Raw genomic sequence first — 16,361 nt, forward strand, 5'->3', positions numbered from 1 at the left:
TAAGATGTCGCGAGAAAAACCTAAAGAAATCATTCATAAGTACTTAATGAGTACAAAAATAAAAATGACTTATTTTGTAACAAAAAAAAATATTAAGGACTAAATGTGTACGAAAATATTAAGGACCAAATGTATACAAAGTGAGAAATATATTACCCTATTAAGTCCTTTTTACCGGCTAACCTGGAGTAGCCGGTCATAATGACTAAATGTGTACAGTTTAACAAGTTGAATGGGTAAATATAGACCAAAAAAAAAAAAAAGTTAGTGACTAAATATGTATAAATTAAATAATATATTAGCTTTTTATTTCATTTCCCTAACCAAAATGTTAGACTTTTGTATATATATCTCATTTTCCTAAACTAAAAAGTGATTAGATTACTCACTTTCCCGTTATTATTATCTAAATTATTTTAATCACTGAAAGCCTCACAGCAACCGGTTATTTCTTCCTTTCATCAACAAGTGAAACTCTCGTTTCCCCCAACTCGCTCCCACTGCCGTCGGCGTGCCAGACTCCTTCTGCACCTCCGATGAAAGAGAACAAAAGCAAACGACGTTGCAACCATCATTTTTGTGTCCTCTATTTCTCATTCCCACTGGTTTCGCAGGAATCAATCGATCCCACAAATGGATTGGGGGCTTTCTGGGATCAATCGATCCCCACTGACCTCCTTGGAAGAAATGAAAGTCAGAGATGATTTCCTCTCCCCCACTGATTAGCTGCCTTTCTTTTCTTCCCCTAATTTTCTTTTGCTCTTTATCTTTTTCGAAACTGGTATAATAGATGGATTTGGGTGGGTTGGAGGTTAAAGATGGTGAATTTGTCTTTCAATTCTCTTTTTTTCGAATCGGATTTAGGTTTTTTATTTGTATATATATATGCTATTAACCATTTTATGTTGTTCATACTTCTTTGAGTATAAGCAGACTAACAAAACCATTGACGCTCTTGCCGCCTCCGAATCCATAAATTGTCTGTCTTCAACCCAACAATCGATATGTCTGTGATTTAGTGCTTTTAGGCCTTTTTGCGATTTGTCTTTCTCACTTGTAGATGTGATTCTCTGTTGAGTGACATATTAAAAAGAAGGTAACAGCAATTTACTTTCATTTATCCATGTTTAATTAATTAATGGAAAAAATAGAAAACAGAAACAATGTAAATATAATTCGAAGTAAAATGTTATTAATTGAGAAAAAAAAATTAAAAAGAAGGTAATAGCAATGTACTTTCATGTCTTCGTATGTCTTAGTATTCTACTTCCAGTTTTATAGCAGTGTTATCCAAAAAACAATTTTCATTGATATAAATGGATAGACTTTTTGAAGGATATTCCATCTATTTTCAAAAATGACCATTCTGCCCCTACAGGAATAAAGTATATTACATAAATGGTCACTGCATATAAAATTGCAGGAAAATGGTCCCAAGTTATACAATTTTTTCAAAGTATAATCGTTTAATAGGAAAAACTTATATTTAGGTTTAATTAATTAATGAAAAAAAATAGAAAACAGAAACAATGTAAATGTGATTGAAAGTAAAAAGTTATTAATGGAGAATAAATTAAAAAGAAAATAATAGCAATGTAGTTTCATGTATTCGGTTGTTTTAGCATTCTACTTCAATGTATTTACCTTAAAGCTGTGAAGGAGAGAGTGATACAAACAAAAAAGTGGTCCTGAGTTGTTGATCCATTTGCTAAATCTAAGAAAAAGTGCTGAAATGTTATTTGATATAATCATATTAAAAAACAAAGAAAATGCAACCCCGAGGCGTATGTCAATTTTGAATGTGCAGGGAAAGCATAATGCATGTTAACCTGGTATGCAAGAAAGAAATTAATTCCAATCGGAAGAAGTGATGTATCACAGTTTTGAAGGAGATGCATCATATGCTAACTTGGTATATAAGAAAAAAAAATGTTGTTATTAATCAGCATCTTAATTAAAAAGACTACTTGGAAGCAAAGCAATTTAATTAAAAGAAGTAATTAAGTTGATTCCTCGAGTGATGCATCTGCCACATTTTAATTTAAAGTTCAGGGTAGCAAATCTTTCAATTGCCATTGATGTTCAGCTTGTATGGAGATCACAAAAGAGAGAGAAGATATGGAAGAGATTAATCATTTTAGTCATGAAAAGCATCCATTAAAGCTTGTCAACTCAGAGACGATTGTAAGTGCTGGTTTGGAGAATCGTGGTGGTGGTGGTGTAATAGGTTGCTATGCATGTCATAAACCTATATCATCAAGTGGCTTTGCATATGGTTGCATCCCATGTCGTCACTTTATGCATAAAGCATGCACACAACTTCCACTCACTATCAACCTGCCTTCCTTATATGAGCATCCTCTAACAATATTCGATTTCGGATCTATGAAATATTTCAGATCTTGGTTTTGTAATGTTTGTTGTAGTCTAAACCAATTTAAGGGGTTTTGCTATAACTTTGGAAAACCTGAGTACAACATTAACTTTAATGCTTGCATCGAGTGTTGCGTTGTTGAGATTGCTCTTAAAGCGGAAGCTGATGCTATGAAGAAGGAGGCAGGGATGAAGGTCGAACATGAAGGCCATCCACAACACACTTTATCCCTTCAGTTAAGACCTGCTGCATTCAGGTGTGATGCTTGCAAAACTGAGGATAAAGGCTTGTTCTATATTTGTGACAGTTGTGACTTTTGGATCCACAAGACTTGTGCTTCCTTAGCCCCTACCATCCATCTACCTCATCACCCTGATCACCCACTCACTCTGGTCTATTCTCTTCCAGAAAAATTCTATAAATTCTCTTATTATTGTGAATTTTGCAAGATTTACATCCGACGGAATGATTGGTTGTACCATTGTGAAAACTGTAGATATTTTTGCCATATCAAATGCGCCTTAAATGGAGAACCACCTTCTACTCCAAGGTAAATCTTCTTTAATTTCCTTTTCTATGTTTAAGAAAATTGCTCCTTGAAATTAACTAAGAATTATATGTGGTTTCAGAGATGGTCCAAGTACTTCCATTGCTGATGAAGAGGTAGATAATCTGCTGCAATTTCCCATGCCAAATGCATTTACAGATCCACTGAAACTGCTACATTATGGAATGATAGCATCAGATGATGATGCTCACCGAAAAACTATGATTAACCATTGGAGTCATCATCATCCATTAATCCTTCAAGCTAACATGTCTGGCTGTAGTAGTGATCGATTAGAGGTATGTCATGGGTGTGTACGACCCCTCTCCCTTCCGTACTATAGTTGCAAATTAGATGGATGCTCATTCACTCTCCATAAATATTGTGCCGATTTACCCCTCAAATTACAACATCAGCTTCATCCAGCTCATTTGCTTCACTTGACGTTGCAACATGCGTCTATCTATGAATGCAATGGTTGTTTAAGTGATGGCAACAATTTTTTTTACCAGTGTCAAACTTGCACGTTCGACCTCTGTGTCAACTGTGCATTTCTACCCAAAAGCATCAAACATAAATCCCACAAGCATCATCTTATCCAGGTTATTGATCCCGAACCTCTTTGTAGCATGTGCAACTCATGGTCCAACAGGATGAGCTATGCTTGTAAGGCTTGTAACTTCATATTAGACATGGAATGTGCAATGAGGATGCCGAATTCCATTGCTCATAAGTATTGCAAAGGACATGAAATCCCATTGATGTATCCTCCAATCATGGATCATCCTGACGATTTCTTTTGTGATATATGTGAGAAGGAAATGCACCCCAAGTTCCCCATGTATTATTGTCACAAATGCAAAAATTCTTTTCACCCTAGGTGCATTAGTCGGGACGATTATTATGAAAACATGGTGTACGAGGGCAACATAAACGTTTCCTATCACAAACATCCATTAACATATGTTCGAAGAAAGAGAACGCCCAAATATGTGTGTTCTGATTGTAATTGTGATATTAATGGCCGTTTGGTTCTTGAATGTCAGGCAAAAGTTTGTAATTTCAATATATGTTATGAATATCATCTTTTTAGTTAATATGTATTGATGCATTGTTAATGATGTAATATGATTTGGAAGTAACTAAGGGGTATGTCATTGTTTCTATAAGTTATTTCTATGTGTTGGCTTTCTTTTTTTGTTATCTTATATTCAAGAGATTCATGCTTAAAGTAAAAATAATAATAATAAAAAATTGTCTTCTTCAAGTATATTTTGTTAATGTCATTTAAAAAAAATTCATACTTGAAGAGGATATAAAGCAAATGAATGTTATCACACCCTGCCCTTTTGTGTACTGTTCCTATTTCACAACTTCATTCTTTACAACTTTTCCCGTGCTCTCTGTCAAAGAATTGCATTAATCAATTCTCAATTCATACGACGACTTATTATTTGACCGAGTTTAGGTATGACAAAATCTGAAAATCGTCGACTTATTAATTGCATTAATCAATTCTCAATGCATTAATCAATTCTCAATTCATACGACGACCCATTCATCGCCTAAACCACATACCTAAATTCCACTAAATGGGTCGACCCTAAACCACATACCCTAATTATACAGATGAATCCTCCATTTACTCTATCCAACAATCCGATGTCCTGATCGATCCCTATTTGACCGAGTTTCATAACCGGATGATTATGAACGAATCATACCGACCATCTCGAATCTTCGACGACGATCTTCCGATTTTGTCAGACACCGACGATTTTCAGAGTGCAGAAACTGTTAGTCTTCTGCGGTTATGTGATGGCCTCTCATCCATCTGGAAATGAGAAATTACGTTTAGTCGTTTGGGTTTTCGATTGATTGCAATAGCTGGCGTGTCACCACTCATATAATAGCTTAATCGGTGGAGTTGTTACCGCCACTGCCGCCAGACTGATATGATACTTTCAGATGCTAGACGACAGTTGATGTTAAGTTTCCGGCACCTGATTGAGTTCGTTAGAAAGATGACGGGGTATGGGCTCACGGATCCGGTGAACAGAAAAGAGTATATTGATTACTCGAGTACGATTGATATTAAGGTAAGCCTTTACACTATCAAATAGTTGGTGTTCAATGCAGTATACTAATTCTTATGAACTTGACACAAAAATAGCAACTCGTATTCTCAATATTCATTGAATAAACGAAAATGAAAGAACCAGTAACACATTCAATTTATACACGTTACATGGACCATTTTTGTAATTAATATAGCTATTTTGAGAAAAATGTACTTATTTGCAATTATAGTTTAACGGGAACCATCTTTTTTTGAGTTTATACTTTACGGTGAGCATTTATAGGGACCATTTATGTGTTCAATAATCCTTCCTATTCATATATTATATGAATGTGTAGTTATTTGATGCCTTTTAGAAAAGCATATTGGAAGATAACTAAATATGATAGAATCCTAAAAAAGACAATAATGCCCTTTAGTTTAGTTTTACATTAAAACTTCAAATAATCACACCGAATTCTGCTATCCCTTGCCTACAAAAGTCATCATAATTCATACATACTTGAATAAACCTATCACAATTGACAATAATTATTAAAAAGACCAATTTGCCCTTTGACCTTTTTACAAATGCCTTCCTAACCCGAATGGATATTGCTGCAATTATCATGAAAAATACCATAAAAACATGTAGAAATTTTATTGTATCCATGTTTTGATCCATCAAAAACCAGAAAAAGGAGAACAATACCCTTTTAAAAACTTACTACATTGATTATTAAAAAAATTACAACAATCATTTTCCATTTGACGCTATCTCATCTGTATAACTGGTACATGTATGGATGATATGTCATCATGGTAGAGACTATTGCTTTTGTTTTATTTTCAAATAACTAAACATATAATTATGAAATATAGTTTAAATAAGCAGATTCAAATTACATGAATTTGTTTATAGTTAAAAAAAATGAAAAAAAGCATGAGATTATCAGAATTTCCATATTTGCCTGTGTTTATGTACGAAAGCTTAACTCAACTCAACTAACAATAATGGTTGAATTGGAAAAAAAAATAGAATTATACCTTTGTTTATTGGATTTGCTGCAGTAGAAAACGAATGCCAAGGAAGAAAAGCAAAGACGGAAAAACTTGAAAGAATGCTTATTTGTGTAAAGGTGATGAGCCGATTGTATTTTTAATCTCAAATAATGCATGAATGATGATTACAATCGGTGAAGATACAATTGAAAAACTAAAGGGATCATGTTTTTACGATATTTAAGGTAATAAGTTGCGTGATTTTTATTAATGATAATTAGGGTGTCATATATTAAGGGGTAAATTGAAATTTTGTTCCTGATTTTCTGGGATTTTTTTTTCTAAACTATATATCTTATTCTTTGTTATCTGTCGTAAAAAACAAATAGATAATAACAAAAAAACGAAATAGAGATGATTGTTGTTAGCTGTAACTTGTAGTAAACACAAAACACAAGCAGAAAACGGTGAATGAAATAAAGAACAATGACAAATTCAAAAGGCTAACCTGATTTGCAATGTGTTGCAGAAGGCTGACTATATGAACTTCAGAAACGTGAAACAATGCACCACAGAGGGGAATAAAATCAGGTGAGAATGATGAACATTTTAAATAGTAATCTGAATTTAATTGAAATCATAGAATGATATTATCCCGTTAAATATGCCATCTTTAATGCATTTCATTTTATAAATTTGAATGCAGGTAAAAGCTTTATCAGAATTTGAATTTATTTACATGTATTTTCGATCGGTACAATGTTATTTCAGAAAGAATAGCAAAGCAAACAGAAATATATTTATAAATAATAGATCAATTTTATATGAAGTGATGTGAAAGTACAGTGCTAGTAACAGAAAATAATTTTTGTACTTTCACATGGTCGATCTGTGAAATTAGACCGTAGAGCAAAAAATGTGAACTTGGTAGGCAAAATTCGATTATACAAGTAAAAAATTCTTGTATGTAGTTTAAACGGGAACTGTTCTTTATACATTCAATGTACAATTTTTTTTAATGAAAATTTTAGCAAAAACTATAAATCATAAACATATAAAAAACACGAATTATGAAAGTACCAACCTGCTGTTGTTTGATCTTTGTCTTTGGTGGAAGAGGTGAAGAAAACGAAAGCAATAAGAGGAGGAAAACCATTGTGATATGAAGAATACGTGGATTGAAATCTATTTCCTGATTTTTTGCGATTTACTCTATTCTAAAAGGAATGGAATGATGAAAAAATGTTGATAATCTTAACAATAAAAAAACGAATTAAACGGGAGAAGATATGGTATTGCCGAATTCAATATGGAAAATATGTATATTGTGGATAAATAGTTTTTTTTTGTTATGATTGAATTATATAAATTCTAAAATCATGGCTGACTTACAGGGATTACAAAAGGAAATGAAGGGCATTTTGGACAATTTAGTTTAGTAAAAGAAGCGGGAAAATTCGATTTTGGGGGGCTTGGAGATTGCCACGTGGCGAAATTGTACTTATTTATTAGATTAGGGGATATATATATATATATATATATATATATATATATATATATATATATATATATATATATATATATATATATATATATATAGGTCGTTAAACTACATATTGTTTCAAGTTGAGGATATCCGTTTCAATATATTTCATCTAAACTAAATATGTATTACTTCATCTTTCTGACTGAAAATTAAACACACAGGGGGGAAATTAATATATAAAACTTATTTGCATATTTTATCTCTGTTTAAAGTAATTATTTAATTATCTCCTCCAACTGTTACTTGTTTATCATGGGAGATAAATAAGAAAGCTGGAATAATGCCGCCTGTTTCAGATCAATGAAGATCTAGAAGAAGGTACTCGCGAGGTCTAACATCATCATGCATTTGATGGAGCTCTTGATAGGAGCAGAATTAGATTTATTAATTGCAGGCAACCTTATATTCTTTTACATGGTTGAATTGATCACAATCCCAGAAAAACCTAGGAAAAAGAGTCTTTAACTTTGAAAATTAATCAAGAAAGAGACATGATCGCATTATCATAATATTTTTTGTATAATCATCGACATTATTCTTTAACATAAATTATCTCTTATGTTGACTTTAAGCGCTTAGTTGTTCATTGCTTAGTTAATTCACACTCTATCTTCACGAACCTATGAATCTTTATATAAAATCAAGGCATTAGGTGAAACTTGTAGATCAAGGTTTGTAGGGATATGCATTGGCATCCATATTATATAATAAGCATCCTTCATCGTATTTATCAAAACATATTCAGGTGCCATTGACATTTACACTGTGTGTTAAGTTTTTGCTTAACCATGGCTACCTCTTTCTTTAGTTCATCATCTCCAGGATTTCAATTAGTTTCTTATATGTTTTTCTTATTCTTGTTACCTTTATCTGAATCAGTATATTTCGAGATCAACCGTTTTGATGTTGATGCTACAAATATACTCTATTTAGGCGATGCCATGCCTTCTGTTGGAACCATAGAGTTTAACAAAGTCAACTACTTAACTCGTGTTGGTCAAGCCATATACGCAGATACAATCCCAATATGGGACAAAAAATCCGGTAAAGTTTCCGATTTCACCACTCATTTCACCTTCATCATCGACACGCAATCTCAATCCACCTATGGCCATGGCCTCACTTTCTTTCTAGCCCCAGTTGGCTTCCAAATCCCACCCAACTCAGCTGGTGGCTTTTTAGGTCTATTCAACACAACTTACACCGATTCATCCAGAAATCAAATGATTGTCATCGAGTTTGACTCATTCGTGAATTCAGAATGGGATCCTCCATATGAACATGTGGGTATCAATAAGAACTCGATTCATTCGGTTAATCACACTTCTTGGAATGCTAGTTTACACAGTGGAGACCCAGCGGATGTTTGGGTTTCTTACAATGCTACCACTCAGATTCTAAACCTGTCATGGAGCTATGGTGCTGGAAATGATTCTAGAGAGAATACCAGTCTTTCCTATCAAGTTGACCTCCGGGAAGTTCTTCCTGAGTGGGTAACAGTTGGGTTTTCGGCCGCCACTGGTGCCAATGTGGAGAGACATATCCTTCAATACTGGGAGTTCAATTCAAGCTTGAATATTGTAAAGAAGAGTAAAGATAGTTCAACGGAAAGAAAACTAGCAGTGGGATTAATAGTCCCCCTTGGTGTTCTAGTTTTAGGAGGCATAGTTGCATTTGGTGTATTTTTAAGGAGAAAAAGAAAACCTAAACAGAAATCATCGGAAACAGTCACCTTAACATCGATGAACGATGATTTGGAAAGAGGAGCAGGACCAAAAAGATTTTCTTATGGGGATCTTGTTTCAGCTACCAACAATTTCTCCGGTGACCGGAAGTTGGGTGAGGGAGGATTCGGGTGTGTCTACAAGGGCTACTTAGCTCGCGAAGGCATGGCGGTTGCCGTCAAGAAAATTTCACAGGGTTCTAAACAGGGGAAGAAAGAGTATATAACCGAAGTAAAGATTATTAGCAGTTTGAGGCATCGAAACCTGGTGCAACTCATCGGTTGGTGTCATGATCAAACTCAATTCTTGCTGGTGTACGAGTTTATGCCAAATGGCAGCCTTGATTCCCACCTTTTTGGCAAAAAGAGCTGTCTCGAGTGGGGTTTGAGGTACAAGATCGTTACTGGTTTAGCTTCTGCGTTGCTTTATCTCCATGAAGAATGGGAACAATGCGTGGTTCACCGAGATATCAAAACAAGCAACATCATGCTTGATTCGGGATTCAACGTGAAGCTCGGAGACTTTGGATTGGCTCGACTCATGGACCATGAATTGGGTCCACAGACAACTGGATTAGCCGGAACTTTGGGGTACTTGGCTCCTGAGTATGTAACGACAGGGAAGGCCAGCAAAGAGTCGGATGTTTACAGCTTCGGGGTGGTAGCATTAGAGATTGCTTGTGGGAGAAAGGCGATGGATAGTGTTGACCCAAATTCTGATCTAGGGTTAGTGCAGTGGGTTTGGGACTTGCTAGAAAAAGGGGAGCTGCTTTCGGGGGTGGACCAGAAGCTGAACAAGGAATTCGATGGGAAACAAGTGGAGCGTTTGATGACGGTGGGGTTATGGTGCGCTCACCCCGACCGGAGTCTGAGACCGTCGATCCGGCAAGCGATTCAGGTGCTTAAGTTCGAGGGTGCGGCCCCAAATCTTCCAAAGAAGATGCCGGTGGCGATGTACTACACAGCACCAGATGGGCGTGAGCTCAGTTCTGGTTCTGGAGGTGCTTCGTTGACTTACACTAGCATCGATCTCGTGCGTTGAATGTGGATAGCTTCAGTTTAGCTATTCGTTAAAAGTTAAAACCAAAAGCATACTTCGTTAAACGATTTCCTTGTAATGTATTTTTATTTTTCACATATACAACTTTACTATGTTTTTCTTTATTATAATAGCAATATAACTTTAGTTTTAGACAAAATTGCAAGTTTGGCTCATGTGGTATGTCAAAAATTGGATGTTTGGTCCAAAAAGTTTTGGGGTTGCACCGGTGGTCCAAAAGGTTTGATTTGTTGTGAAATTGGTCCAAAGGCTTAACAGCCGTTTGTGCCCTCCGTTTGTGTGAGGGTATTTCTATCTAACTTCCAATTCTCCACTCAAACTTCAAGACTCAACAACACCTATGGCTAGTAAAATCAGCACAGTCTCACCACCGGAAACCACCCAATCTCAGCCCCTCCAACAACAGGACCGGGTTGCAATAGTCACCAGCGGCTCTTGCGGTATCAGCAAAGCCATCTCCCTCCACCTAGCATCCCTTGGAGCAAAACTCGTCGTCAATTACACTTCCAATTCCTCTAAAGCGGATCTAGTCGTTTCAGAAATTAATTCCAAATCTCAATCTGAATCCCCACAAGTTGTTTCTTGCAAAGCCGACGAATCAGATCCGATTCAAGTAAAAGCCTTATTTGATGCAGCTAAATCGATTGGGAGGAAAAGGATATTGGAACGGGAATGAACCGAAGGCAGTCAAGAAGAAAGAAAATGAAGTCAGCGAAGGTTCGATCGTTCTTCTGGCTGAAGGAAGGGGGTCCGATGGCTTCTGATTTTTCGTCGATTGATTCGCAATCACTGATGGCATTTGGGATTTGATTTAGGTCGAAGAAGAGGAAGGGAAAGGAGGAGGTAGCGAGGGGTGTTAGGAGGTGGTAGTCGACGACTCATTCTTCTTCTACTCCAGTCATGAGGTGCGATGGGGAAAAACGAAGGGCACGGTAGTAGCGACTGGAGCCAGTGAAGGTTGTGTTTGGTGGTCAGGCAGCCACGAGGAGGGGAGGTGGAGGCGATCGGTCGTTGGCTGGGAGAAGCACCTCCGGTGCTTCACTATTTCGCAGAGGAGAATACGAAAACAGCAATGGCGGCTTAAGGGCGCCTCTTCTGTCTCGACTGGAAGGTACAATGGTGAGGGATCAAAAGGGGGCTTATCGCCTCCCGTGTTTGCTCTGGGGAACTGCACAGATGATTTATCGGTAGGTATCAATTAATTAGGGTTTAATTTGATAAGATATTAAAAGAAGGGGTGTGAATTGACAGAAATACCCTCACACAAACAGAGGACACAAACGGCTGTTAAGCCTTTGGACCAATTCCACAACAAATCAAACCTTTTGGACCACCGGTGCAACCCCTAAACTTTTTGGACCAAACATCCAATTTTTGACATACCATAGGGACCAAACTTGCAATTTTGTCTTAGTTTTACTAAGTAATATTTTTATTTATAATGGCATTTAGAGGGTGTTTGAAATTTCATTTTTGAACATGAAATGACTTTAAGACAAAAAGACTTATTGACTTATGATGATAAAAAAAAAAGTTTTTTTTTTTAATATTTGGATTAGTTTTTAAAAGTTTTTTTTTTTCTTTTTACAAAACGTTTTTTTTTACTTATTGACATTTCAAAAAATCAATAAGTTATTTTGAGATTAAATTTCAAACACTCTCATTTAAAATTTTCACTGATGAGGATAGTAGACACGGTTTTGGGAAATGCTCAAGAAGGGACGTGGGTGAGCTATGTAGCGCATCCGTATCTGCAGGAATACCTCCACACGCACTCAGCATCGCATAAAAAGAAGCTACAACATAATTGTTGTCTTGTTTTGTAGTGGACCAAAGAAGGAAAAGGGGAAAAGCAATATAGATGGAAGGCGGGAGATGCCGAAACACCGCCCTACCCACTTGGTACCGGAGGTAACATGGTGGGGAAGTGGGACAAAATTGTCAATCCTACTAGCAATTTACTTTTCTTTTTACTCATAATAGTAATGTACTTAAAGCTGTTATATGTAAGAACAGTGTATATAACTAAATGTATATAATGTGTAAGGAATTCTAAATATATTAAAGGAATGTAAGCCTCATCCCTCTTTATTGCCCTCTCTTTGGCCTTCCCCTCCTAGGCTTCCCTCCACCATTTCGAGGGACCCCAAATTTTGATCTTGCTCTTTTTCTTCTCTTGCTTATTATTCTCTTATAGATATAGATGGCTCACTCTAGGCTACAAGAAGTCATATTCATTGTTTCACCCAATCTAATTTGATAGTCGGAGGTTGCTTTTCCTAGGACAATTCTAACAATCTTTTTCTTTATGGTTGTGATTAGGTTTTTGTTGATCTTGAATGAGCAAAAGAAAACCCTTATTTTGTTAAATGATGATGTGCGTGATTATATTTCATTCGATTTTATCTTATTATAATTAGGTTTGATTTTAAAAGATTTTGGTAACATTTGTTTTGTAATTATGTTGGATTTAAATAATCTTGAGAATGTACACTAAAAAATGAAGATACTAAAAATGCATATGATAAAGACAAAATGGTCATTCTTGATTTTTATGATAAGAACAAAATGGTCATTGTATGGTTTTAAAGTTTTATCTGTTAAGTCAAATAGCTCCAGGACCAATGTCAAGTGACATAAAATGTCTCCATGGATGATTAAGAATTAAAAATTAAAAAACTGAAATTAATTCAGAAACCCACAAAAGCATGTAGACAAAAGAATGTAATTTTGTCTAAAATAAGTAAATATTCTAGCACCAAACTTTGAATTACTAGCTTGATTACTTGACTTATTAAAGTCCGTTTAGATAATTTACAATATTACGTCCATCGACCACATCAACAAAGACTAGTTGAACTCTGTTCAACGCGCGAGATGAATGCTGGTGTAACTCATCGTAGCGCCTCCAGAATTGACTTCAGGAGCATCTGGTGCTGTGTAGTACATGGGCACCGGCATCTTCATTGGAAGATTTGGGGCCGCAGCCTCCAACTTAAGCACCTGAATTGCTTGTCGGATCGACGGCCTCAAACTCTGGTCGGGGTGAGCACACCATAACCCCACCATCATCAAACACTCAACCTGTTTGGTGTCGAACTCCTTGTTCAGCTTCTGATCCACTCCTGAAAGCAGCTCGCCTTTTCCTCGCAAACCCCAAACCCACTCCACCAACCCTAGATCAAATGTTTCATCAATGCGATCCGTCGCCTTTCTCCCACACGCAATCTCTAATGCAACTATCCCAAAGCTATACACGTCTGACTCTTTACTGGCCCTTCCTGTGGTTACGTATTCCGGAGCCAAGTATCCCAGAGTTCCCGCTAAACCAGTGGTTTGTGGACCCAACTCATGGTCCCTGAGTCGAGCCAATCCAAAGTCTCCGAGCTTCGCGTTGAATCCTGAATCAATCATGATGTTGCTTGTTTTGATATCTCGGTGCACCACACATTGTTCCCATTCTTCGTGCAGATAGAGCAGCGCAGAAGCTAAACCCATAGCAATCTTGTACCTCACACCCAAGGGGACTCTTTTTGCCAAAGAGGTGGGAATCAAGGCTTCCGTTTGGCATAAACTCGTAAACTAGCAAGAATTGAGTCTGATCGTGGCACCAACCAATGAGTTGTACTAAGTTTCGGTGCCTTAAACGACTAAAGATATTTACTTCGGTTATGTACTCGTTTTTTCCCTGTTTAGAACCCTGTGAATTTTTCTTGACAGCAACCGCCATGGCTTCACTGGATAAATAGCCTTTGTAGACACACCCGAATCCTCCCACGCCCAATTTCTTGTCATCAGAAAAGTTGTTGGTAGCTGAAGCGAGATCTCTGTAAGAAAATCTTTTCGGTCCTGCTCCTCTTTCAAAATGGTTCATCATTGATGTCAAGGTGACTGTCTCTAATGAATTTTGTTTAGCTTTTCTTTGTCTCCTCCTTAATATATTGCATGCTACTATGCCTCCTAAAACCAGAACGCCAATAGGGATTGTTAATCCCTCTGCTAGTTTCCTCTCAATGGAATCATCTTCGGTTTTTATATTCAAGCTTGAATTGAACTCCCAGTATTGAAGGATATGTCTCTCCACATTGGTACCAGTGGAAGCCGAAAATCCAACTGTTGCCTGCTCAGGAAGAACTTCCCGGAGGTCAACTTGATACGAAAGACTGGTATTCTCTCTAGAATCATTTCTAGCCCCATAGCTCCATGACAAGTTTAGAATCTGAGTGGTAGCATTATAAGAAACCCAAACATCCGCAGGGTCTCCACTGTGTAAACTAGCATTCCAAGAAGTGTAATTAGCCGAACTAATTGAGTTCTTATTGATACCCACATGTTCGTATGAAGGATCCCATTCTTCGTTGCTGAAAGAGTCAAACTCAATGACAATCATTTGGTTTCGGGGTGAATCGGTGTAAGTTGTGTTAAACAGGCCTAGAAACCCACCAGCTGAGTTGCGGGGGGTTTGGAAGCCAACTGGGGCAAGAAAGAAAGCGAACCCATGGCCATAGGAGTATTGAGCTTGTGTATCGATGATGAAGGTGAAGCGAGTGGTGAAATCTGAAACCTTACCAGATTTTCTATCCCAAATCGGGATTGTATCTGCGTATACAGCCTGGCCAACACGATTGAGGTAATTCACTTTGTTAAACTCTATGTCTCCAAGAGATGGCACCGCATCGCCTGAATAGAGTATGTTTGTTGCATCAGCCTCAAACCGAGTGATATTGAAATATACCGATTCAGACAAAGGTAACACGATTAAAAATGAATTGACAAAGAAAAAGATACAAGAAATTTGAAATACTGGAGATGATGAACGACTGAAAGAGGTAGCCATGACTAATTAATTAAGCAAAAACACACACCTGAATACATCGATAAATAAAAACCATGTACCTATAGTTAATGTGGATGCTAATGCCATAATTTTATATAAATATTCAAAGTTTCGTGAAAATTACAGTAGGAATTAACTAATGAATAAGACGACCAAGCGATTTAACATCAACCTAGAAGATAATTTTATACCTAGGAACAAACAAAAAAAATATTATGATAATGCAATCCTGTCTCTGTCTGTTTAGTTTTCAAAGTTTTGATTGTTATGTCCAGATGGGGTTTGTAGTTTCAAGATGTGCTTCAACTACCAATGTGGAAATTCATTTTGCAACAAGCACCTGAATATGTTGATAAATTAATACCATAGAAGAAATGTAAAAACAAATAATCCATATATATAGGACTAAATCTGATCTTCAAGATTATTAAACTACACTCATATTTTTTATATGAATATAAGAAGGTTCTTGAACATTATATACAACGGGCAATAAATCATCAAGACTCACGAGTCAACTTAGCAGAAAGATAATTGCCATTTTGGAGCTTCAAACCCGCCAAGCTACAAGCAACCAAAAAAAAAAATTTCATTGACTTCTTCGTTTGTGTCATTATCTGGCTCACATTTCCTTGATCACCGCCAAAGACAGGTAAGAATATTTCAAAACAATGACAATAGAAAACATATAATTACTCATGTTCAAATCAAATGATAACGGAAAGGTTGAATTGTTGTGATACAAGTAAACAATCAACAAACAAGGAGTAAACAATCAAGAATTATTATATATAAAAAATTAGAGTAACCTGTTTAGGAATAGTGAAGTTTTTGGTTTCATACTTTGGCCATCAAATTTTTTTATATTAACAGATTTGGTACATGTATATAAAATAAATTACAAAAATTGTCCTTATAATTTACAGAGAGGTCTATGTATAGTTTTGTTTTTACAAAATGGTCCATGTGCCACAAGAATTTCATATCTCGACAAATTTGGTCCAAAACTATCCTTATAATTTACGGAAAACATTGTTTACAGAATAGTTCATGTATTCAAAAAATTACGAAAATGATTTTTATTTAATAGAAAATGTGTACTTCCTTTTTGTGTGATACAACATAGTAAGCAAAATCTTTATCAACAATGATCGACACAAAGCAAGAAGAGAGCAATTTCTAGTTCTTAAATAAAATAAAAAAGCAAATGAAA

General features: G+C 36.2%; 2 protein-coding genes, 1 long non-coding RNA gene and 1 pseudogene across 3 annotated transcripts; 3 read left to right on the forward strand and 1 right to left on the reverse strand.

Moving 5' to 3' along the window:
- Positions 1-404: 404 nt before the first annotated feature.
- On the forward strand, positions 405-4,094 carry LOC145087428 (uncharacterized). Its single transcript, XM_079025374.1, has 2 exons — positions 405-2,924; positions 3,004-4,094. The coding sequence occupies exons 1-2, from the start codon at positions 2,092-2,094 to the stop codon at positions 4,016-4,018; spliced, it is 1,848 nt and encodes a 615-aa protein (XP_078881500.1). The 5' UTR covers positions 405-2,091; the 3' UTR covers positions 4,019-4,094.
- A 787-nt stretch (positions 4,095-4,881) lies between these two features.
- Positions 4,882-7,502, forward strand: LOC145087429 (uncharacterized). The gene is made up of 4 exons (XR_013700806.1): positions 4,882-5,020; positions 6,052-6,227; positions 6,512-6,573; positions 7,377-7,502. It is a non-coding gene; the product is annotated as an uncharacterized LOC145087429 (long non-coding RNA).
- Positions 7,503-8,182: 680 nt separating this feature from the next.
- Positions 8,183-10,411, forward strand: LOC145087430 (L-type lectin-domain containing receptor kinase IX.1-like). Its single transcript, XM_079025376.1, has one exon. It carries the CDS (start codon positions 8,317-8,319, stop codon positions 10,291-10,293), a length of 1,977 nt encoding a protein of 658 aa, XP_078881502.1. The 5' UTR covers positions 8,183-8,316; the 3' UTR covers positions 10,294-10,411.
- Positions 10,412-13,016: 2,605 nt separating this feature from the next.
- On the reverse strand, positions 13,017-15,195 carry LOC145087431 (L-type lectin-domain containing receptor kinase IX.1 pseudogene; annotated as a pseudogene).
- Between the last annotated feature and the right edge of the window lie 1,166 nt (positions 15,196-16,361).

The sequence above is a fragment of the Lactuca serriola genome, chromosome 2 (assembly GCF_051521515.1).
Source record: "Lactuca serriola cultivar US96UC23 chromosome 2, Lser_US96UC23_V15, whole genome shotgun sequence".
In the NCBI taxonomy this organism is placed as follows: Eukaryota; Viridiplantae; Streptophyta; class Magnoliopsida; order Asterales; family Asteraceae; genus Lactuca; species Lactuca serriola.

Excerpts from the sequence above, each read along its gene's own strand:
- LOC145087428 (XM_079025374.1), top strand. The coding sequence starts at position 2,092 with ATGGAGATCACAAAAGAGAGAGAAGATATGGAAGAGATTAATCATTTT. Across the intron at positions 2,925-3,003 it reads GAACCACCTTCTACTCCAAG|AGATGGTCCAAGTACTTCCA; the intron begins GTAAATCTTCTT and ends ATGTGGTTTCAG.
- LOC145087430 (XM_079025376.1), top strand. The coding sequence starts at position 8,317 with ATGGCTACCTCTTTCTTTAGTTCATCATCTCCAGGATTTCAATTAGTT.